At 29.0% G+C, this 25,270-nt stretch overlaps 9 protein-coding genes across 9 annotated transcripts; 3 read left to right on the forward strand and 6 right to left on the reverse strand.

The window, feature by feature from the left end:
- Nucleotides 1-1,423: 1,423 nt before the first annotated feature.
- GO595_003401 (uncharacterized protein) lies at nucleotides 1,424-2,761 on the reverse strand (the record flags this gene model as incomplete). The annotated part of the gene is made up of 1 exon (XM_067916418.1): nucleotides 1,424-2,761. The coding sequence occupies one exon, from the start codon at nucleotides 2,759-2,761 to the stop codon at nucleotides 1,424-1,426; it is 1,338 nt and encodes a 445-aa protein (XP_067777202.1).
- A 418-nt stretch (nucleotides 2,762-3,179) lies between these two features.
- On the reverse strand, nucleotides 3,180-4,832 carry GO595_003402 (ATPase, AAA family protein; the record flags this gene model as incomplete). Its single annotated transcript, XM_067916419.1, has 1 exon — nucleotides 3,180-4,832. The coding sequence occupies one exon, from the start codon at nucleotides 4,830-4,832 to the stop codon at nucleotides 3,180-3,182; it is 1,653 nt and encodes a 550-aa protein (XP_067777203.1).
- Nucleotides 4,833-5,118: 286 nt separating this feature from the next.
- On the reverse strand, nucleotides 5,119-6,033 carry GO595_003403 (Ubiquitin-conjugating protein; the record flags this gene model as incomplete). Its single annotated transcript, XM_067916420.1, has 1 exon — nucleotides 5,119-6,033. One exon carries the CDS (start codon nucleotides 6,031-6,033, stop codon nucleotides 5,119-5,121), a length of 915 nt encoding a protein of 304 aa, XP_067777204.1.
- A 107-nt stretch (nucleotides 6,034-6,140) lies between these two features.
- GO595_003404 (uncharacterized protein) lies at nucleotides 6,141-7,265 on the forward strand (the record flags this gene model as incomplete). Its single annotated transcript, XM_067916421.1, has 1 exon — nucleotides 6,141-7,265. The coding sequence occupies one exon, from the start codon at nucleotides 6,141-6,143 to the stop codon at nucleotides 7,263-7,265; it is 1,125 nt and encodes a 374-aa protein (XP_067777205.1).
- Nucleotides 7,266-7,825: 560 nt separating this feature from the next.
- GO595_003405 (uncharacterized protein) lies at nucleotides 7,826-8,518 on the forward strand (the record flags this gene model as incomplete). Its single annotated transcript, XM_067916422.1, has 1 exon — nucleotides 7,826-8,518. One exon carries the CDS (start codon nucleotides 7,826-7,828, stop codon nucleotides 8,516-8,518), a length of 693 nt encoding a protein of 230 aa, XP_067777206.1.
- A 114-nt stretch (nucleotides 8,519-8,632) lies between these two features.
- On the forward strand, nucleotides 8,633-10,414 carry GO595_003406 (uncharacterized protein; the record flags this gene model as incomplete). The annotated part of the gene is made up of 1 exon (XM_067916424.1): nucleotides 8,633-10,414. One exon carries the CDS (start codon nucleotides 8,633-8,635, stop codon nucleotides 10,412-10,414), a length of 1,782 nt encoding a protein of 593 aa, XP_067777207.1.
- A 614-nt stretch (nucleotides 10,415-11,028) lies between these two features.
- GO595_003407 (Thioredoxin family protein) lies at nucleotides 11,029-11,901 on the reverse strand (the record flags this gene model as incomplete). Its single annotated transcript, XM_067916425.1, has 1 exon — nucleotides 11,029-11,901. One exon carries the CDS (start codon nucleotides 11,899-11,901, stop codon nucleotides 11,029-11,031), a length of 873 nt encoding a protein of 290 aa, XP_067777208.1.
- Nucleotides 11,902-17,892: 5,991 nt separating this feature from the next.
- GO595_003408 (uncharacterized protein) lies at nucleotides 17,893-18,552 on the reverse strand (the record flags this gene model as incomplete). Its single annotated transcript, XM_067916426.1, has 1 exon — nucleotides 17,893-18,552. One exon carries the CDS (start codon nucleotides 18,550-18,552, stop codon nucleotides 17,893-17,895), a length of 660 nt encoding a protein of 219 aa, XP_067777209.1.
- Nucleotides 18,553-23,995: 5,443 nt separating this feature from the next.
- GO595_003409 (uncharacterized protein) lies at nucleotides 23,996-24,409 on the reverse strand (the record flags this gene model as incomplete). Its single annotated transcript, XM_067916427.1, has 1 exon — nucleotides 23,996-24,409. The coding sequence occupies one exon, from the start codon at nucleotides 24,407-24,409 to the stop codon at nucleotides 23,996-23,998; it is 414 nt and encodes a 137-aa protein (XP_067777210.1).
- Nucleotides 24,410-25,270: the final 861 nt, after the last annotated feature.

The following is a 25,270-nucleotide window of genomic DNA, read 5'->3' on the forward strand; positions in this document are numbered from 1 at the left end:
AACAAAAAGGAATTGATGTTAATGCGAAAACTATTTATTTGAATAATTTGAAATATGTTTTAATAAATTGAAACAGCACTTCAAATCGCACAACAAAAAGGTTACACAGAAATAGTAAATTTACTTAGTGCAAAAAATATAAACAAAAATTCTCAATCAAAATCTTCTTCTATAAACATCAAATCTTCACTTTCAATAAGAAATGGAAATAAAGCGTATATTACTAATAATCAAAATCAACTCAAAGATTAAATGTTTGCAGAAAACATTAGAAAGAAAATTACCAACAAAAGTATACATAAACATACAAGCATATGAAAATCATCAAAATAGCAATGTACATTATAAATTTTACCTATTAACAAATATATTGACAAAGTAAAATGTAAATCCATAAAAACAATAATATTATAAAGTGGATTAGAAGAAAAACTTCAACAAATAAAATTTTGGAAACAACATTACAAAGATCATGATCTTTATAAAGATTTTATAATAATCGCTTTGGGTTCAATTGAATAAAAATTTTGATATCTGCAATTGCTCTTAAAGTATTTCTTCCTTATTTAATAATAATTTCATTGGTTGCATCATCGTTTAGAAAATGAAACAGTTTAATTTCCATTATACAAAAGTCACATGCATAAACAAATGACTTTTTGATATTGACATGCTTGGAAGCACATTAAATAGATATACTATTAAAATTTACCAAAGTTATTATTATTATTATTATTATTATTATTATTATTATTATTATTATTATTATTATTATTATTATTATTATTATTATTATTATTATTATTATTATTATTATTATTATTATTATTATTATTATTATTATTATTATTATTATTATTATTATTATTATTATTATTATTATTATTATTATTATTATTATTATTATTATTATTATTATTATTATTATTATTATTATTATTATTATTATTATTATTATTATTATTATTATTATTGTATTATTATTATTATTATTATTATTATTATTATTATTATTATTATTATTATTATTATTATTATTATTATTATTATTATTATTATTATTATTATTATTATTATTATTATTATTATTATTATTATTATTATTATTATTATTATTATTATTATTATTATTATTATTATTATTATTATTATTATTATTATTATGTTTTGATTAATGTAATATATAGGAAATAAAACCAGGATTTAATGAATTTTGAAATGTGTTTTTCCGATTTTTTTTAGACTCGTTTTGATGTACCATTTTTTATTGGGATCCATGGATCACAGCCTGTGCAATCATACACATATAATATCCAAATATATATATTCTATAATATGTAGAAACTCAGACTCGCCATATTCCTATCAAACATTAAAACAAATATTCATTTTCAACACAACATTTATTGAATAAAGAAATTCGTCAAAATTCGTATGCGTCCACTTCTCCCAAAGCGTTTGTTCTTCCTGTTATTCTCGATGGCACAGGACCACCGAATCTCAGCTCTATTAATTCCTTCATTTGCGAATATTTCCCATTTACGAACTTATTCCATTTTTCATCAGTTTCTTCATTTTGTTCCTTTTCGTTATTCAAAATCATTTCAGTAATCTTATACAAGTGTCCATAGTATATTCCGACGTCATCATTTTCTTCATTATCGAATGCATCGACTATTTTCTCTTTAATTTTATATTCCTTTAACATTTCCTCCAAATTTCCTTCAGAGATAAACTCAAACAATTGCGTGGCGGAACAATGTAAGATAGAGAATGACGGATATTCGAACATTTTCAAAAACAATTTCCCACTGCATTCGATAATACATTTCGGAACTTCGAAATCTGCAGATATTATACCGCCAAGTAATTCAATTGCTTTAGCTTTACCTGCAGTAAATAACGTGTCATTAGTAACAAAATTACAGAGATCATTAGTTTTGGAAATGACAAATTTAAAGACTCTTGTGAACATTGAATCATCATCTTGATCTTCTTCATCACATTTACTACATAACTCAAATAATAAAAACATTGATTGGTCAGAAAGATCAGTATTATCATTATTTGTGGCATAATCAAAGATTTTTTCAAGGACAGAAGGTGAGGTGATGTCAAAAAGTGCCATCGAGTTGGAATCAACTGATGAAACAACGTTACAGAGAAGAGAAAAGAGTTTGGAGGATGGTGAAGCGTCAATTGATTGCCAAAGAAGAGGCGCGATTTTATTAGTTTCAAGATATTTGACATATTCTGGATGTCCATCTGTGGTTATTGAATCTAAAAAATCATAAACACATGGATGTTCAACTAATGGTAAAAATTTCTTAAAGATTAGAACACCATCAGGAAGCTTATGAAGAAAGGCACCATTAGTTACCTTTAACAAAAATTGTAGAAATAAACATAGATTGGATAGATTATCGGGTTCTTCACAAACAGGTGAATTTAAACATTCAATAACTGTAGAAATAAGATTTTCTGAATATACAATTCTTGGAGTAAAAGTGCTGAGATTGGTAATTAACATTGTTTCACAGTGTGATTTGGCATTTGAAAATGTTAGTTGTGTAATGCCTGTTGCAATTCGAATGATTTCGGAAATATGAGCAACTAAAAATTGAATTAATGTTGAGTGCTGTTTTTTAAAAGCATCCATAATATTAGATTGCTCCATAAGGTCACTAATTGTACAATTTTCATTAGCACAAAGTGATGTTATGTTTTGAAGTTCTTGTGGCGATTGCCTCAAAACAAACATCAGAATTAAACGGTCAAAATCCAACGGTGATAAATTTATGACAATTGTCTTCCAACTATCACTGGGAATTCTCTCTATATTTCTTCACTAATCACATAAGCAACACAGTCACATCAATCTAAATTAAATTGTGAATTAATAATACAACGATTGATTATGAAATCATAATTTAGAAATTCTTTGACTTCATTACACCGTATTCATGTATTATCATAATTAAAGTCAATATTTCATTCTATATTAAATTATTTCCATTTTAAGGATTTTTTTTATGTTTCTATCGGTTATTTTATACGCCAATCAAAAAGCTGAAATAAAATACGGTTATGCATTCAAAAAGTTATTAGCGAATTTTATAAAACGATCAAAATCAATTGAATTCCACAAGTTTATTTTGTTTGATGGAACATTTAATGAATTATTTCTTGATAGCATATGGATCCTTCTTTGCCTTTTTATGTCTGGGGTGCTTTGACGACGGCGTGTGAGCATGTGTTGGTATTGATGGATTTGATTCTGATGAGAATGGATCAACAGGATTTCCTTGACTTGAAAATGAAGCACTTTGTGCAAACAAGTTATCACTGCCATTTCTTGTTAGCTGTGAGCCAAATGGTGAAACCGGTTTGTTTGGAACAAATGCCGAATTTGACATAAACCTGGTGTGTTGCGTCTTAAATGGATCTTTAGCCTTACGTGTTATTGAAGGGGAAAATTCGTCGTCAAAGTTACTTTTCTTCTTCGAAGGAATTGAAAATGGATCATCAGATTCAAATTGGTTGCTACTACTCTTTGGAGTGAATGGATCATCTCCTTGAGCGTTACTGCTTTCATTACTCATTTCGTCTGTAATTAATCCTTCACCAAGTTCTAATGATAAAAGTTCTTCAACTTTAATCGGTTCTTTGTCTGTCTTATGCATAAGGGCAACTTCTTCAATTCTATTAATAAGTTCTCTTTGGACATATTCCTTTAGATCGGCAGCTGTCTTCATCTTTTCATTATCAAGACAATCTTCAAACATCTTTTTGGAGACTTTCATTGACTGTGTAATAGACCGAAGTATTTGCGCTCTTTTGTCCCTTCCTGGAAGAGAGATATCAATGATGCTTCCAAATCGCTTAACGGTCTTTAACCGCTTTGGCAGCGATGATGCGTCAGACGATGTACCGATGACAGCGACGTTTCCACGCTTGCCGACTTGTTCAAGGGAGGAAACTAATGCTGAATGTAGATTGCTCTCACAGTCAGAATTAGATCCGGGTTCATCAAGAATAATTAGATCAATATCATCAATAAAAATAATGGAAGGTGCACGTGAAACTGCACGTGCCATAAGACGACGAAGAATAAGACTTGCTTCATCGGGAGTTTTGGTTAATAAATCAATTCCATTAATTCTTTCGAAATATAATGGTGTCTCATTTTGAATGGCTTTCCCTATCATAGTCTTCCCACAACCAGAGGGACCTGAAATAAGTATTCCTTTCGATGGGCTAATACCAAAAGATTTGAAAAATTGTGGTTGCTGTAATGGTAATTCAATTAAAAACCTTAATTCTTTAATTTGGACATCAAGACCTCCGATAGAATCATAAGATATCTTATCGAATTCGTCCATATCTTCATTACGCTTTACTGAATTTGTGGAAACATTTATTTGTTTGGAATTGTATAATTGAACTGATGTACTAGGTTCTGTTTGTGTGACTACAAATTCGATCGTCCTATTAAGTGCATAAATTGGAATAATAAAGTTAGGGAAAACAGGAAAATCTTGGAAATCAATGCCACAAGAGTCAATAACAGAAGATAAGTCACCAGAAATTCCTGTAATAGTTTCTGCAATTGGAGCAATTTCAACAGTTGATGCTGGAGTACATTTTTCAAACTTTTCAACAATAACAATTTGCCCGAGATAAGCTTTTAAATTGTATCTAAGAACACGATTCATCTGCACGCAAGAAACGTTACAAGATGTTTTATTTGAATAAGCAAGTGAAATTATTGATTTCTTAGATCGCGATTTAATAATAACAACTGATCCATCATTTATTCCAAGTGCAGTCATCTTTGAAGGGTGAAAATACACATGAAAATCTTTGAGATTGGGGTTTTGATCGATGATGAACTGCATAGAATTTCAAGTGCCTGATTTATAAAACTGTTAGATTTTTATCAAAAAGAGGAAAAGTGGCCATGAAAAAAACGATGAAATTTAATTCAAAACTTGATATAAAAGTGACATATCTAACCTCGTTTTTGAAATTATAAACGAATCGATTTTTCTTTAAGAAGACAAGTAATAAAACAGAAATATACCAAAAGACAAAAAAAGAAATCAAAAAAAATTAAGTTTAAAGTAATCGTGGAAAAACATATTCTTTGAAATGTTGACGACTCATCCGACGAGTCATGTCGAGGAACTGTTGTGGAGTGATTTTTTGTTCCTTAAGAGCAGTGTGGAGGTATTGGATTGTTTCTAGAGAAGCCTTTTCTTTTGATGTTGATAATGCTTCTTCTTGAATATCAGGAGGAATTGGAAATTCGCCTGATCCGGAGAGTGTAGTCCTAAGAGCGTTGTTTTTCTTGTTTACTTCGTTAAGTTTTGTTGAGAGAATATCATCAAGATTATTGTATAAAGCAACCTCAAGTTCGGACGAATATAAATCGTTTTGGGCTTTGTTGGCTTCTTTGATAATATTATCTGCTTCAGTTTGTAACAAGCTGTAACATTGATTCATATTATATGGCATATTCATATTCATTTGTGAGCCAGATGATGGTGGAGTATGTTGATAGTATTGTTGTTGCTGCTGTTGTATTTGCTTTTGCTGTCGATACATTTGAAGAAGATATTGTGCACCTTGTGGTGTTACTGGTGGATATGAAGATAAATAACGTGAAATTGCATCAAGAAAATGTGGCATTAATGTTTGCTTAGGGATGTACTGAATAAAGCCTACTTGAAATTGCCCATTTGGAAGTAAATTTGGAACATTGCCAAGATGAAAACCTTGAGGAATAGGAATTTGGACAATTGGTGGACAGTTTGGGAATTGATCTGGAAGGATTACATAAAGGGGAATTTCAATATCGGTTCCTTGATAAACTATTGGTATTGTACCTGACATTTGAAGATAAGGATATTGAGCAGTCATAACTCTCTCTAGTTTCATGCCAGGAAAGAACTCGGTTGCGCTTGTCATATCTTTTTGAATAGCAACTCTAAACCTTGGATCGTACCTTGTTCCTGCAAAAATATCTTGCATTTTTGTATTGTCAATTTTTGGTAAATCCTGACGGTTATTTGTAAACTACAGAATTATGTAGCTCAAATTAAATGGAAGAAATTGGGGAATTAACGATATATGAACAAATGTTACAAGGTGTAAATTGCAAAGGAATTGCATTTATGGAGGAGCTTGTTACAGAAGAATATATTAAAAATAAAATTCCAAACATTTCTAAATCTTATCCTTTCTTAAATTGGACTATTAAAGGTACAAAAATATACTCAGGACAACCACCAAAAATAACGTGCGCTGAGTTAGATGAATGTGAAGAAACTGAATTTGTTACCAAATGCTTATCAACATTCTTTACTCAAGAAATGAATGAAATCTACATCATTAAAATGAAAGGCACAGCTAAAGGTGCAGTTCTAGCAGTTTCTTGTCATTGTTTCGGCGATGCTCCATTACTTGGTCATTTAGTATCCGATCTTGTTTCCACTAAAACCGACTTTCCAGAAGTACCTAAACTTGTTATTGAAGATCTTCTCAAAGGAATTCCCGATAAACATCAAACTCTCACATTATCAGATCCTTTCATTATTCCAAGAAACAAGGAACCTAAACCAGGTCCTCTTTTCTACCGCGGTATTGCTCGCTCATTTGATGCATCTCGTCTAGTTTCAACGTGTAAATCAATTGGCATCCGACCTCAAGCATTTATGTCAGCTTGCGATATCTATACCATTTCTAAGTGTTTTAACTTGTCACCGAACTTTAACATCCTAAATCAAGTATCAATTAACACACGTCGTATGTTTGGAATTTCATCAATTTCGCCCATGGTTAAAAGTTCGCTTGTATATCTTGAATCGCACATTACTAACGAAACCAATATGAAAGATTTGATGCAGTCATTGCAAAAACAAATTGATTTGTTAGTTCCAAATTATCAACTTCCACATTTCAAATTACTTACATATAATAAATTTGACATTAAAAGACCAGCAGCAATGATATCAAATACTGGAATCATTGAATCCGAAAATGCCGATATATGGGTACAAGGTGGTCAATATACATTCAGAGAAGAAGAAAGATTACTACAAAGTTTTACTTCTCATGCTTGTACTTCAAGAGGGAAATGTAATATTGTTTTCACTTTTATACATCCAGGTTGTGACAATGAATTCGTCAATAAGTATGTTGAAATGATGATGAATTTGTTTGAAAACCCTGAAAAAACGATAGAGCTGTCAATTTTCGAATAAACTCATTTGATTACTTTTGAAAGAAATTCAATTGTTTATTCTTATCGGATTGAGTAAACACATTAAAAAGTCAAAATCATTGAATGATAATATTTTCTTTTATTCATTTGGGCTCGGAATGTTGTATTAATAATGGTCTAATGCTTTGGAGTGAGTCCTAACAAGAACTTCCAGCAAAATACAAATTTTGGAAGCGTATTGTGACAAAAAAATTGGCATTTTGATAAAATATTTTTCCAACTGAAAATAAAGTGTTTTTACCATGTACTCCTCTTCCTTGTTTTAAGGCTATATCAATGTGTTTCAGTCTGTGTAATGCATATACATCACGCCTCTAGTTAATACGATTTTTGAATTGATATTTGGTCATATGGATTTTTGGGAACAGTCAAGAAATTTACATTCCGAAATTTCAATTCAATGTGTTTTTTCAGTATAAAACGATGTATAATTATTGAATTCTCTATCGTTATCTTCAATGAAGGGTGCCCCGAAATTTCCCCTCAAAAAATTTCTTTGTATTGAAAATTCCGGCACTTTTATATATAGCCACATTGGAAATGTTTGTTCTCCTTCTTTCTTTCATTCATTGTGAGGAAGAACAAGATGGCGTTTATTCTCATCATGGTTCTTTTCTTCCGTTGGCTAAAACAGAATCTATTTATGGAAGAGCAATCTTACCAGATTATCCTAATAATCGCATCCCTATTAAAAGATTTTTCCGTGTGTTAGACTCATACATTGTTGGAAGTGGTGAAGGATTTGGTCTTCAAAATGTTTTTGGACACGTTACATCTCTTACTGATCCAAATGATTTTGTCTGGAACTTTACCTCATATGGACTCGGTGGTCGTGTTTCTAACGAAGATCAAACTACATTCCTTCATTTATGCGAACTTGATCAAGAAATGGAATCAGGTAAATTTAATCTTGATATCTACGCAATGGTCACTTCTGAAAATGGCTTGAACTATTCTGTCCTTCTTTTCAATGAAACAGCAGAATTCTATGAAGTTACCAACATCAAAGAAACAATTGGTTCTGTTGTACTTTATCTCTTCTTTGTTTTCGTTGTTGGTGGAATCCTCTACTTTATCTTTTCTAAAGATAAGGATAAACCTGTCAAGTCTTCATCTCGCAAACAAAAAGTCATTGCTGATTATTCTGAGATCCATAAATCAAGTAGATCTTCATCACCAGCAGAGCGCAAGGCATCTCCATCAAAGCGCAAAGCATCACCAGCTGGTAAGTAAAACACAACACAGACACACATTTGTTTTTTTAATTCTTTAAACGGGTATAGCGGGGCGCCCTAAACCGATGCACCCCATGTGAAATGAAGCTGGCTCTGAAACCTTAAAAAATAAATGAAATTCCTTTTTTGTGCTTTTCTAATAGTATGTTCATACTGTAGGAAAAGCAAAAAGGGAACAAGGCCTAAGGTTGCTCCACAAAAGGCAAATTCAAGCAAATTACTTGAAGATTCAAAAACATTTTTCAGCCCATCCTCTGAAACAGGCAAACAAAACAGTATAAATTCACCTTATAATCCTTTTAGGTGGGGAAACCCATCTTCTTCTTCTGAACAAATTCCATCTCAATCAGTCAATCCGTCAGAACAAACAAGGCAAATTGATGTCCCTCATACGGAAAGCAAAGCTGCAGAACCAGTGAACACAAACGCAGGAATTGTTCATGATACTGACAAATTTATGAAACAAAATTTTAAAAACAAAGATGAAACCATGGCAACAGAAGTAGAAAAACATGAGCCATCAAGTCAAGCGACTCCTTTCACCATTTCATTTGAAGAAAAGAAAGAATCAGAAAGCAAATCCGAACAAATTTACACGCAAATAGTTCAAACACAAATTCAAGGAACAAGTGAAAACGAAAACAAAGAGAAAGAGCAAAAAACAGAGGAACCAACAGAAATAGAAAAAGAAGAAAAAAATGAAAATGATTCAAAGCGTAAAGAAGTTGATGAAAATCAGAAAAAGGAAACAGAAAAAGAAGAAAATGTAAAGAAGCAAAGAAGAAAATACTCGGAAGCAGAAGAAGAAAAGCCAAAAAAGAAACAAACCAAAAGGACAGAAGAAAATGAAGAAGATGAAGAAGTAAAGAAACCAAAACTAAAAAAATCAAAAAGAACAGAAATAGAAGAAAATGAAGACGAAGAAGAAGAAGAGAAACCGAAACGGAAAAAGGCCAAAAGAACATCATACGATGAAGAAGAAGAAATTCCTAAAAAGAAAAGTAACAAAAAACGAAAATACGAAGAAGATGACGAAGAAGAAGAAGAGAAACCAAAGAAAAGGAAAACAAAGAAATACGTTGAAGATGACGGAGACGAAGAAGAAATTCCTAAAAAGAAGTCAAAGAAAAACATAGACGAAGAAGATGAAGACGACGACGAAGAGGAAAAACCAAAGAAAAAGAAGAAACAAAAAGTCGAATATGAAGATACAGATGAAGAAGAAGAAGAAGAAGAAACGCCTAAAAAGAAGTCAAAGCGATATAAAGACGAAGAAGATGAAGAAGAAGAAGAAATACCGAAAAAGAAATCAAAGAAATATTTTAACGAAGAAGATGAAGAAGTTCCGAAAAAGAAGTCAAAGAAGTCTAAAGATGCAGAAGAAGATGAAGAAGATACTGAAGAAGAAATACCGAAAAAGAAATCGAAGAAATCTAAAGACGAAGAATTCGATGAAACTTCGGATGAGAAAGATAAAACATTTGGTGATTCATCAAACGAATTATTTCAGCAAAAGACAAATTACAACGCAAACAATGAAACATCATTTAATGGTAAGCAAAATAATGTTTTGTTCATATCTCAAACGACGCCAAATGAAACTGTTCCAACGTATGCACTTAGCGTTCCATCACAAACGCATGTTCTTGTTCCGAAAAATGATTTTTTTGCTAAATTTAATGCGCAAACTACAACAAATGAACAGTCGACATCGAGCTCATTAAGTAAAAACGGACTGACAATCGCAGACATTACATTTATATCGATGATATTTGTCATAGGAATTGCTTTGCTGGCAGGATTTGCTTTCTACTATTATAAGAAGATGAAAGAAAACGCAGAAAAACAAGCAGATGATGACGAGTATCTTTTGAACGATGAACAATTCTATTAAAATCTGTTTTTAAATTTTCGTATATTGTATCTATTGAGATTTGATACTTTTTTATTTATGTTTAAAAAAATGAGTCAATAGTTAACAGATGAATGCAATTTATTCGGTGAGATATAACATAATGTGAAACTGATAAATATTGTTATTAGAATATGGATTATGATTTTTTGAATAGCTGTTTGAATTTCATTTATGATAATTATTATTGTTTATTAGATTATAGATTCATTATCAAAAATCATTCAAAATCATGTATAGTAAGCTAACGTAAGTCAAAAATCAATTATTATATCAGAAAAATCAAATACAGAAGAATTTAAACTTTATTAGATTCACTCGAAGAAATTATTTTTGAATTAACGAAAGAGAACATTGAGATTTAATCACAAACTGTGTTAATGTTAAATTTAAAAGCACCTACTTACGATTTTGTCTTGTAAAAACATAAGAAAAGTATTATAATTTCTTAAGGCATTTCAAATGAATTATCTCATTATTAATAAATATTTATGAATACAATAATTTAGCTGATTACAAAACCCATAAAAATATTTTTCTTTCTTTTTTATTTGGAACATTTTACATGCAGTCACATTCACTGCATATTTCGCAAGTTAGTTAATCCTTAAAAAGATCTGTGCTCTTTTCACAATTTTGCATTGCGAAAGAGTTTTAGAGAAATCTTTCTGTGTGTAAATATTCTTAGGAAACGCCGTCTCAAAAGACACATTACGGCCTTTGAGGCCAGGATTCATTGAAACAACAAAGTTAAAAACGTCAGAAAGTGTTTGTGATTGATCAAATTCATTGATGCATGAATCGCCGTTGGGCAAAATAACTTTAAGGACGCAGCCCTGTGTTGTATGCTGTGAGTCTACATTGGCAGGAGTAGATGAGTCGGATGTATTTGATTCTGATGATGGCGCTGGTTTAGGAACTTTCAACTGTGGATTCGCAAGGTTTTGGACACGCTCAAGATAAAGAATGCATTCATCGATTGTTCCATTGTTTGTAAATTTCAGCGCATCCTGTGTTAAGCTTTGCGAGAAGCCCATTTCTAAGAGCATATCTCTGACGTAGTTGTCAACAATAGGCATTGTGGGTTTAGATGATGAATTTGATTGTGATGTTGAATTAATTGAGTGGGATTGACCTGCAAATGGATCGCCTGATGTTTTATATTTCTCAATTGTGCTTAAAATTTGTGGTTTGTTTGGGCCTAAGATACGATTTACTTCTTTCCCGTTTACGATAAAAACGAATGTTGGAGTTGCGGTAATTTGGTATTCGCGAGAATCACTAGGACAGTTATCACACTCAATTGAGCAAAACACAACTGTTGGATATTTTCTTGGTAATGTATTCCACCATGGCTTAATTGCTCTACAAGGTGGGCATCCAGGATTTCCGAAATCGACTGCAACTAGCTTCTTTTGGTTGGCTTTTACAACATTTTTTAGTTGTCCATCATGTAATTCTTGTGCCATTTTAACTCCAAAATGATACGACCAAATATAACGTCACTTTTCAAAATAAACTTTTTACACAAACTCTTTATATAGATGAAGGTGATCCATTTGCAAAATGTTGTCTCTAGAATTTTCATTCTAGATCAAGAAGATTGACTTTCCTTTATAAATTTTTGATTTGTTACATATATATAATTTTATCAAAATATTAAAAAGAATTAAATCCTCATCTGAATTTTTTTCTAATTTGCATTTGCCATTAATATGAAAGATATCGTTGAGAGTTAACATGTCTAAAACAGAGTTAAAAATATAATAATAATCTACATTTTATTGTAAAACAAACTATCCGAACAATCCCAGTGAAAAACATCGGTATTTCTGAGCAATCGATAAAACGATACAGTAACAAATTTTTCTTTCAAAGTGAAGAAAATGCATTTTTGGATCGAAAAACATTGGAAACAAAAAATCCAAATGCATGAGTCATCAAAAGACTTACGGTCTTTTACACATATTTTAATTTTCAACTGATGAAAATGTTCAAAATAAATTCACTTCAAAATTCATGCATGCGCGCATCACTTTTTAGTTATAAAATTTTTCTAAAATCTATGAACAATAGTAGGTAAGTCCGCGAAGTTATGAAATTAACATACTAATATAAATCTTTCCGACATTTAATCAAATTCTGGAAATTTATTCATGCAACTGCAATAAAATCGTTTTTTGTCGTGTAAACCAAATGTTTTAATTTATTGAAGTCCTTCATTGGCATCAATATTTTTATTCATTTTGTCAAGAGTATATTACGCTGCTATTTCATTTACAATTTTTCAAAGCTTTTCTTTAATTCCTTTTTCCTCTTTTATCATAAAAGATAAATGATAAAAAATTATTGCATTCAAGTAACTAATTATAGAATCTATTTATCACTTCGTATCTTTATTCTTATGTTTATTTTCCTGCTTATTCTTCATACTCATCTCTGTAATTATTAAATTTTTATAGAAAATATTTGTAAAGTGTTTTGTGCACAATGACTAAATTCACTTTTTGCTTGAGCGTTTTCGGTTCTTTTTCTATCGTACATGTTGAGTAAAATCAACCTCCAAAATTGAGAGGACGAACTTGATTTGGAACGGCTATGCCAAGTTAAATTTGAATTAAACCGTTTTTAAAAATTTCCCAGAATCAATTTTCATTTTGTACTTTTTGAAAGACTGGTTCCAGAATTGCTTTCCCCAGAAAGCCTTATGGACGATGAATTGAAGGTAAATATCCAATGGCTACCTGGTGCAATTCTCCCCGTTGTTACACATGAATCATCTACAGCAGCAGAGCTTTCGAATTTACTACAGTTTTCGTGTTTTGAACATGAAAGAGTATTTCTATTTCATAATGGATATGTTCTAAATCCTTCCGAAACTTTAAAGAGTCAAGGGATTAAAAAAGGAGATGTGTTGGAGTGCAAAATCGTAAGTAGAATTGATCGTCTATATGACTTATTTTCAAAAGAAAATCAATCTATTGCAAGAGAAATGGCCCGCGTTTTAGATATAAGAACAGATAAGATTGAGTCGAGAAAAGAGATGGAAAAACCTAGCTCAAACTCGTCAGGATCTGATTCTGATTCATATCAATATTTATTTATGGAGGGTAGTGACCTTACAACTTCAAATAATATATCATCGGAACCTCTTCCAATAATTTGGCAAAATGATGATTATGATGATATTCAATATACGATGGATTCAACTATCAGAAGAAATCAAGAACAAGAGAACTCTGAGACTCGAAATGAATGGAAGAAAGCTTTGCCAGATGAATAAATGTATTGTGTTTTTTCCCAAAATCGAAAATATGTTGTAATTATTTTCAAAACTTTGAACAGCAGATATTACCCATAAAAAATTGAATTCATGAACCAACAGCGTCTGGTGCTTCACAAAATTATAAAAATTCACAAAATTCAATACTTAAAAATTTAAACCGATAATAAACATTGAAATATTTCAATCGAATCGGAACAGGATTGAGAACAAAGGTCCGGAAAAGGATGTGTTGTATACAGAAAAGTGAAGTAACCAAATTTTTGAATCTAATTATCTAATTTTTGAAATAATGATATCTTGACATAAGCTTTTCGCATTTCTTTATACATCTAGATATTAAATGTACAGATATATGAAAATAACAATTTTCGTATAGCCTTATATTTTTCGCTTCAGATAAAGCAAAATAAGCAGTGCGAAAAATTTCTGAAAAGTCGTATTCAATGTGATATATTCAAAAGCAATTTAAATTGAATTTGCAATTTTACAGCTCGAATTTCAATAAATTGAACTCAAATTACGTTCCAGAAATTCGTGTTCTGGTGAGGTGGATTCAAATTTTTCCAGATATCCAAAAATTATGCTTACGGCGTAAAAATGTATTCCATTTACTTTTATTTCACGATGCAACTACTAAATATAGTCATGTTATGAATATTTCCAGAACAAGAAAAATAATATTCATTTTTTAAAATTCGATAATATATATTTACAATAATAACAGCAAAAACATCAAACACATCCAGTTTTTAGTTCATTATTTAACATAAAATGTTTTGGCATATTATTTTATATATTTTTTTTATCAATATGATAATTTTTATTCTTTATTTTAGAATAAAAGGAAAAGGTAAATCGAATATAAGATATAGAACTTAATAAAACTGTTTGTTAGTTATTATATTCCATTAATGATTCTCTAATTTGGTTTTTAATTAAACCATATAACAAGTACAAAGAAAAGAAAGAACTTAGTAGGAACTAAAGCAAACATGACAAAAAGAACTTTACATAATCATCAAAGGAAAAAGAAAATTTGCTTTTTTTGCTGTGTTTATTGAACAATGAAACAAGCACCATGAGATAGTACAATATTTCATATTAATAAAGATTAATGACAAGAGTGTTGAATTTTGAAAAGTTACATGGTCGTCAGCATTGGATTTGTTTGATTCCTAGAGGCATTTTGGATGGAAATATTGTGTTCTTCTATGAGAAAGATAATGGTCGAAAAATATTCAATAATCTGAGTAAATTTCATTCAAATATCAAGGCACTGATGCCCCTGAGGTGTACATACACTTGGTCATCCCGAAAAACAGGATTGCTTTGGCAATTAATTTACGAACAAAAAAACGAAAGTTTAATAAACAAAACTTTTTGTTATAAAAATTGTAGAAAATTCTCAAAAGTTTCGGTTTTTATACCGAATTTCTCATAGAATTAATCTCAAAATTTGAATGATAAATCAAGTAAATCATTCAATCCGGAATATGGGAACATCGGTTTGTTGACTTTACCCAAACCATAGTTCGACTTTATTGCCTACAGAGATATATTCTGATATAACAAACATAAGTTTATTGTCACTGTATTTTTTAAAACAACAGTTAATCAACTATAGCTACAAACACCAAACCATTCTTATAATAATTATACATATCCTCTTTATTTTTAAATAATAGTTGTTGCTATTTAGAAATTCATGACAAGTCTTAACAAAAATTCATTAATATTTTTTTCATCCACATTTATGCATTACTCTATAAGAACATCTATTGGATTTTATAATTCCTTCTATTTTTTTTCCATAATTCATTACAAAATAGGTCAAAAACATCCATATGAAGTTTTGATGCTAACAATATCATCATGAAACTTATCATAATCACATTATTTTATTAAGGTTTCTCATAAAATAAAAAGTACATCGTATCATTTACTTAATATTTTCAATAACATGATGTTTTCTTTCAATTTTTTAATTTGAATCCATAAGCTCTAGTTTTTAATTCTGGTTACATCTTATTATGATAAAACAATTTTTTTTACACTTTTTTAAATCTCTACATTAGTAAAGCTTGTTCGAACAGTGCCCTATCTCTTCTCTCTTTTATCTTCACAAATTTTTCTTCTTTCTTATTCATGTTTACTATTTCGATTCTAAATAATTTAGTTAGTGCAAGAATTATCATTTTAATCTATAGTCTGATGATTAACAAATTATTATATATTAATGAAATATATTACATCTTCATAGCAAACATTAAATAATTTTTGTGATAGAAAGCTTGTTTTATTCAGTATTAATGATTCCAAATAATTCTATCTTCAAGAATCCATAAGATCCTCTTATTCCAACACTTTTGTAAATAAATTGTATAAGTTTGAACATGTTTTTTTATCATAATGAATGCCTGTACTACTAGAATAGCCAAAAGTATACTTATATTGTTTATAAACACGCTTTTTTATTGAAGAAGGAACTTGGAATGGCTTATTAAGAAATTCAGGTTCTAATTAAAATGAGTTCAATGAACATCGAAAAATTATTCAGTCCAATTAAGTGCATGAATGTAGCTCCTTGAAAACAACAACAACAACAATATATATATATATATATATATATATATATATATATATAAATTGTGAGCTTAATGTAATTTTTGACTCCAAAATGTTTTTTTTTTTTTTTTTCACATTTATTTTTGTTATCATAATAAATAGCTTTACCATTTGGTGATACAACCTTTTTTAACCGAAAAAAAAAGAATTTTAAATAATTTTCAACATTAATAAACTCATTTTATTATTATTAGCAAAATGTGCTTATTATCTATCGGTAGTGTTAACAAGTTTTCCATGTCAAATAATATATTGACGAAAACATTAATGCTATGCATAATTTGGAAGTAAATGATAAAAGTGTCAAAAAGGAAAAATTAGTGAACGTTAATCTAACGTTTGCCCTGTATGGAGCAAAAAGAAGAGAGGTGCTTGAAAATAGCGGAAAACATACTTCAAGCTCTCGATAATAAATCAATATTCATGCGCTATCTAAGAATTAAAAATTATATCTTTTCCAAAGCTTATTCTGATTCAAATAAAATAATCGAATCCCCAATTTTAAAAAATTACTCGCTTGAGGAATTAATCAGGGAAAAGATATACAAAGAAATAATTTCACCTAACTCATGTCAACCACAACCTCGTTCTCTAACTGATTCAATAAGATTGGTAAAATCCATCATTGATACAGAACAAGTTTCACATCAATTCCTTAAATCGAAAATTTCCAAAGAAAATGAAAAACTTCGAAATTCTATATTAAAAATTCGAACAAATTCAATTCAAACTTTAAATATTACACGTAAAGGGAGGGTTGAAACAGGAGACCAATGGGAATGCGATTTGTCACAGCTAAGCGAGCGAATCAATCAAAATAAAATTCAAATATCATTTCTTAAAGATCAAATGCTTAAAATAGAAAATGATAATGCCAAACTTATGAGTGCGTTGAATTCAATTAAAGTTAATGAAAATGAAATAAAAATCTTATCAAAAATACTTATCAATGCTGTTAATCATAGAAATGAACAAAGGGAAAAAGTTATTAAGCTAAAGCACCAAATGAGATCTATAATTAAAAAAACAAACAAAATCAGAAAAATTCAACTTATTCCTGACGAAGACAATTTGATAACAATCAACGATCGGCTCACTGAACTCAAGGAAAGCATACAAAACCTAGAAAAACAAAACAAGCAATACACAAAGGATCTTCAACTGTACTCTGCAATTGGATAATTGAAGAATTTTATTTGTACGTTATCAGCCATTGTAAACTATTGAAAGTATTTTTCTTTTGCTTTAATGTCAAGCGAAGCTCCAGAGCCAAATAGTGATTTAGTTGATGAGAAGCTGGACCAAATTAGGATAGAAAATGAAAGATATCTACGTCGGCATCCAGAACTTAAAAGAATGATTTCTGAATTTATGGTTTCGCTACTTAAAGATAAGCCAAAAGAAGTCCTCCCATACGCAGTTGTATTTTTCACTTCTTCTCAAGTTGAACAAGATTAGGAAATCGTATTTTTTATATACATGAAATAAAGAAATTTACCTCAAATAATACACCTATGCATCACAGGCAACAGAATATTCTTGTGTTGTTTTATTGAGTTATGAATTGGAGAGTCTTAGCAAAATGAGCATATGAATCATTTGTGCATGTTGTCTTTCCAATAGATTTAATCCATCCAGAGAGGGTACCAGAAATTGTAGCGTGATCTTTTGGTATTGAAAGTGGAAGATTTGCAACCGAACCTCCAAGTGATGAAAGTGTTGCAATTGTAGATTCCCTAAGATACTGTGAAAGTGAATCCTTAGGAACTGGTATTACCTTGTGAAGGTAATCGTTGGTGACAGGAAAGCCAACGTTCGGTAAAATTTGATCAGCAAAATAAATTCCAAAGTCTTTGAGAGAAATAATGGTCTTTTTGTTATTATGTACTTCCTGGAATTTAGAAATCGGATAATTTACAGCGGCAACAATTCCTGCGGTAACAACAGCTTTTGAAGCATACAAAAATACTTTATTATTTTCTTTTTCTTTTTGTCTATATGTTTTTGACTTGTTCTCAAGAAGCCTTGTTGCAATTGGGTACGCAACGAAATTGGTGCCAAGTTGGAGTCCATTATAAAAAGAATTTGTCAAATCCAATGGTTTTGCTGATCCAGAAGCTCCACTAACAACAGCGTCAGTGAAAACGCCAGCAAGTGTAGAGCTGATGAATGTGGTTAACATTTTACGAGAGAATTCGTTGTTAGTCATTTTGGTTCTAATGACGTTCAATTTCATTTTAAACGGTAATAACGTTGGAAAATGGCATTTAACAAGTTTACAATATGATACCAAAGGAACATTGCGATTGTGAAACACTTCTATCAATAAGTCAAGCAATTTTTAGTTTGAATGAAGAAAATTGCTCTATATCTTTAGGCTTAATAATCAGCAAATTTGATAAAATTCATCCTTTATCCTCTGATTTAATTATTATTCATATGATATATTATTCCTTTGTGATTAAAAATAATAATGTAGATTTATTTTTGAATATTATAAAAGAAATAAGAAAATTTGAAGAAATTAATAAAATCAAATCTGATATATTTGATATATTTGGGCGATTTCTTAATAATAAAAATTCAAATGAATCATCTTATCTTCTTGAAGCTATGATTGAACATAATTTTCTTGAACCAAACATTGTTAAAAACAACCAGAGTGCCTATTTTGCGCATTACATGTCTAAAGAAGAATTAGCAATCTATTTAAGGGAACATGATTTTGTAAATTATGAAGAACTTTCAAAAAATGATTGGAAACTTCATAAGAAATATGTTAAAGAAGGACATAATCCGAATGAAATTGCGAAAATCATTCGAAAAGATGAAATGGAAAAACTTCAAGAAATATCATCACAAACAAATTTTGATTATAATCAAACAATTAAACCATCACTTTATGAAAGATGTTCATTTATTAATCAAAAGAATGTTTCATTAATTGATTATGCAGCATTCTTTGGATCTATTAAATGTTTTAAATATTTACTTATGAATAATGCAAACGTAAATAATACAGGTAAATATGCGATTGTAGGTGGAAATGAAGAAATCATTCATTTATGTGAACAAAATCATTCATCATTTGTAGGTGCATATGAAACAGCAATTGAATTTCATCAAAATGATATCTTTAAATATTTTTATGAGAATAAATTAAAAGAAATTAAGAATTTAGAAGAATTAGGGAAAAAATGTATTGTATATCATAATTATGAACTTTTATCATATTTACAAGAAAATGACATGAAAATTAATGACAATATTATTAATGAAGCTGTATTAACAGGAAATTTATTTCTTACCGAATATTTTCTTAAATTCAACCAAATCCCAAAAAATATTTTAGTATTTTCAATGGAATCTGAAAATGTTGAACTTATCAAAACCATTATAGAAAAAGAAGGAATTAATATTAATATTAATGCTAAAGATAAAATAAATTTAAATAATTTTATATTTCAAAATAATATTTGGAAATAATTTAAAATATTTAATACAGCACTTATTTGGGCATCTGGAAAAGGTCATACAGAAATACTTAAATTACTTCTTGAACAAGAAGGAATTGATATTAATGCTAAAGATAAAATAAATTTAAATAATTTGATGTTTCAAAATAATATTTGGAAATTATTTAAATTATTTGAAACAGCACTTACTTGGGCATCACAAAAAGGTTATACAGAAATAGTTAAAATACTTCTTGAACAAGAAGGAATTGATATTAATGCTAAAGATAAAATTTATTTTAGTAATATAATATTTCAAAATAATATATGGAAATAATTTAAAATATTTTACACAGCACTTACTTGGGCATCTAAAAATGGTTATACAGAAATAGTTAAAATACTTCTTGAACAAGAAGGAATTGATATTAATGCTAAAAATATTTATTCGTTTTATTTTGGATTTATTTTAATAATTTATTATTTCAAAATAATATTTGGAAATTATTTATATTATTTGAAACAGCACTTATGATAGCATCTAAAAGAGGTTATACAGAAATAGTTAAATTACTTCTTGAACAAGAAGGAATTGATATTAATGCTAAAAATATTTATTCGTTTTATTTTGGATTTATTTTAATAATTTTATATTTCAAAATAATATTTGGAAATTATTTAAATTATTTTACACAGCACTTATTAGAGCATCTTGGAATGGTCATACAGAAATAGTTAAAATACTTCTTGAACAAGAAGGAATTGATATTAATGCTAAAGATAATATTTATTTTAATAATTTGGCATTTTAAAATAATATTTGGAAATTATTTAAATTATTTAGAACAGCACTTATTGATGCATCTTCATATGGTCATTCAGAAATAGTTAAATTACTTCTTGAACAAAAAGGAATTGATATTAATGTTATAGCTAAAATTTATTTTAATAATTTTATGTTTCAAAATAATATTTGGAAATTATTTAAATTATTTGAAACAGCACTTATTTTAGCATCTGAAAATGGTCATACAGAAATAGTTAAATTACTTCTTGAACAAGAAGGAATTGATATTAATGCTAAAGATAAAATAAATTTAAATAATTTGATATTTCAAAATAATATTTAGAAATAATTTAAATTATTTCAGACAGCACTTATTGTAGCATCTTTAAAAGGTCATACAGATATCGTTAAATTACTTCTTGAACAAGAAGGAATTGATATTAATGTTATTGATGATATTTATTTTAATAATTTATTATATCAAAATAATATTTGGAAATTATTAAAATTATTTAGAACAGCACTTATGAGAGCATCACAAAAAGGTCATACAGATATCGTTAAATTACTTCTTGAACAAGAAGGAATTGATATTAATGCTAAAGATAAAATTTATTTTAGTAATTTTATATTTCGAAATAATATTTAAAAATAATTTAAATTATTTCAAACAGCACTTATTGTAGCATCTTGGAATGGTCATACAGAAATAGTTAAAATACTTCTCGAACAAGAAGGAATTGATATTAATGCTAAAGATAAAATAAATTTAAGTAATTTTATATTTCAAAATACAATTTGGAAATAATTTAAAATATTTTGGACAGCACTTACTTGGGCATCACAAAAAGGTTATACAGAGATAGTTAAAATACTTCTTAAACAAGAAGGAATTGATATTAATGCTAAAGATAAAATAAATTTAAATAATTTGATGTTTCAAAATAATATTTGGAAATTATTTAAATTATTTGAAACAGCACTTACTTGGGCATCACAAAAAGGTTATACAGAAATAGTTAAAATACTTCTTGCACAAGAGAATATTGATAGTGATACTGGAAATTCATATAAATAAATTGAATAACGATTTAAATTTATATGTGCATATTATTATTATTATTATTATTATTTAATAATAATAAAAAATTCTGAAGAAATATTTTATTCATGAATAATTAAATATAAAAATATGATTAACAACAAATATTTTATCCAAGAAGATTATCAAGCCATTCATCAAGACTTTTTTCTTGTTTTATTTCTTCTTGTTGAGTGTTTATTTCTTGTGTTTGTTTTGACGTTGAAAAAGATTGATTAATTTCTGATTCAAGTGTTGGAACAGGAACTAAAAAACCATTTGAAAGTTGATCTTCGAATGAAAGTTCTCGAAGAACTTCTGAAAAATCTTGGTTAAGTTCGTCCTTCGTTTCAACTATTTCTTTGGTAAATGGTAATTGGCGTGTACAATTAGAAATCGTTGAATGAAGTAATTCTAAGTTTCTATTATTTGTGTCTTGTTCAAAACGCCAAGCATTTGTTTCAGGTTGAAAACTTCGTTGATTTTGTTGATTTCTCCTTTGTGAGTATCCGTGATGATTTGCTTGATTACTTTTCTTTTTAAATCCTTTTTTATTATGATCAATATTTCCCATTGTTTGTTTGTTGGGGTGCCCTGATCACAACGTTTAATAAATAATTTCAAAAATTAAAAAAAAATGAAACGACCAAAATATGAAACACTTGGAAATCATCTTAATTGGTTATTAAAAGCTAATATGTTACAAGAATCAGTTCGCGAAATTGAAGAATATTTTAACGACCCAGATGTTTTTGAGTGGGATTTTCATTTTCAAGAAGTTGTTGATATTTCATTAAAAATCTCTATTAAAAGTCTTAAAGTATTTCCGAAATTATTCAGTAAAATGATTCAATTATCGACAAGTCAAGAAAAAGATCTTGTTCCAAAACTTTTTCTAGAACATGTTCAAAATTGTCGAATGCGTATTTCAGATGATCAAATTGTTCTTGGTGAAAGTAAGAAGCTCATTAAAATTTCAATTCCTTATAAATATTATGAAGAACATTTTTTAACGCCATCAATTAATTATCTTATTTGTACTGTTGAAAGTATATTAACTATACTTCAAGAATATAAAGAATATATTGTATTTTATTATCAACTTTTAAATTTAAGTTATGATATTGCGTTAGAATATTCATCATCTAAATTCCTTGAAGTTCTTAATTTAAAACTTGAAAAATCGCTTGAAATATTTGATATTAATATTCAAACAGAATTATTAATGATTGATACACTTTTTAAAAGTTATTCCACTAATAAAGAATTTTTATATTTTGAAGAATCAAAAAAATATTTGGGTGAATTAAGCGTATTTTTATCGACGTTCACATCGCCACTTGAAAAACATGAAGAATTTCTAATTGAGAAAATATATCTTCAAGAAGGGGGGATAATGGCCCCGCCGGGCTTTTTCAGTGAAATACGATCACAGGCACAGGGGTGGGTTGGATGTGATTGAATAATTTACATCAAAATTGAATGATTTTTGAGAATTTTCATACAGGAAAGTTCCATTTGCTTCTTTTATCAAATTGTAAGTTTCTGTTGGATCTTCCTGAGAAGCCAGCAAAAATGAACAACAAATCGAAATTTATGATTAAAAAAAAAAAAATGATTGTCATAATCTTAAATCGTTTATAACATCATTCGATTATACATTGATTGGAATTTTTATCCAGAAAGTTTCCTTGTATTTCCTATTAATTAATATTTGAAAGTTACGAATTTAATGAACCATTTTTTAATATTAACGTTCTCATGTAGAGTAAGATTGTACTGCTTTATCATTTTAAATATCCAACTCATAAATAAAGTTAAAGAACACTTGTTTCCATCAAAGAAGAGCAAATTGACGTGATGCTCAAGCACGATTTTGTTCATAAAGAAAAAGAACAAATTTTTTTGAACACAAATGTTTTGAACGGACGATTTTACATCTATCCAAAATGTTGATAGAGTATAGATTTAAAACATATGATAAAAAATGTATTATATTAAAGAAACAAAGTATTATCTCGAAAAAAAAACTTTTATTTAAGATCGAATTTTTTCAAATATATAAATATTATATATAAGCAATATACAGATTATCACGAGATTTCGTGTCCAGGTAAATATGTATTTCACATTTTAGTGTAGAGTAGCATATGGTCCAAATGAATTCATATTTTAATTTTCGATGCAAAAACTTTAATTTGTCTCATGCGCAGATTTCAGGTATTCGAAGCAAATCTCTCCCTTCTACTGTAAATGCAGATCAGAGAGTTCTATTGTTAACATTCATAAATCGGAATTTATAATAAAACTTATAGTTTATTTTAAACAGTTATAATTCGTCCTCTAAAAACTCCAAATCATAAACAGAGACTTCGAACAACGACAAGTCGACCACCAGATCATTGATTGCGTATAAGCTGACCTTCTTTTCCTGTATCACGTTGAACTCTCCCGTATCGAATTCGATTGCGCACAGTCTGATCATTCCACTTCTGAACCCCAACAGAACATATTTATCAAATGTAGTGAATCCTGATCCGAAGAAATTTATTGCTGTAATTTCGTCATCAAATGAAATTTTACGTATCAAATGGCCATTTAAAGTGTATTGGAGCATTTCTTTGCCAGATCCAACAAACATCGAATTTGTATCTTCATCAATTTTTAAGGTCTTAACATTCTCAATTGGTATTATTGCGTTCAGGATGCCATGAGAAATCGACCAGATGACAATTTCAGTCATACAAACAGTGACACACATTAATTGTTTTTCGGAGATATATGAAAATAATGGTGATGGACGTAAGAGAGAGGTCTGCTCTATGTATTGGTTATCATTTAGAACCCTTAAAATTGATACCTTGGAATAAAAATATGTTATTGATACAAATGCATTTCGTTTTGAAAATGCCGTATGTATAGAACCATCAGTGAAATTACTTGGTATGGTTTGTTTCTTTCCAGTTAGAACATTTGGTGGGTTAATAATATATATTAAGTTTAACGGATCGATTTTGCCCCTTTCAATCGACTTTTTGTGAGGCGTTGTGAATAATTGACAGGGAACCGTTCCACAATTCAAAACCCACCTTTGCTTCTGCTCAATTTCTTCGGTTGTTGACAAATTTGATATGTACGATAGAGGGTGATACAAGTTAAACGACTTCTCTGCTTCTTCGCCCGTTAACTTATAACCGAAAGTCAAATCAAACCAATGATGGATCTCACTTCGAACTTGCTGCGATTCTAAGGCATATCTATGCAGCTCAATAAATTGGAATATGTTGTTGGCCCATTTAGGTAATATACAATCAAAATTATCATCATTCGGTAAAACATAATTGTTTAAATTTAAAAATACTTCTGGGAAACAATAAAACTCTGGTGTTAATTCATAATGTGTTTTTGCATGAATTGAAACATTTTTAGGAAATGATATAAAATGTCGATTACCACTATCCCAACCATCATTTATACACCATTGAAACCTACTATAAGGCTCAAATCTACAAAATATTATCGATACGTTCATAGAATTATTTAAATTTTCTGGATGATGAAATCCTTGAGTCTTAAATCGTTTTTGTAATTGTTCATGTGTAGG

Source organism: Histomonas meleagridis (genome assembly GCF_020186115.1).
Source record: "Histomonas meleagridis strain 2922-C6/04-10x chromosome Unknown contig_20, whole genome shotgun sequence".
In the NCBI taxonomy this organism is placed as follows: Eukaryota; Parabasalia; order Tritrichomonadida; family Dientamoebidae; genus Histomonas; species Histomonas meleagridis.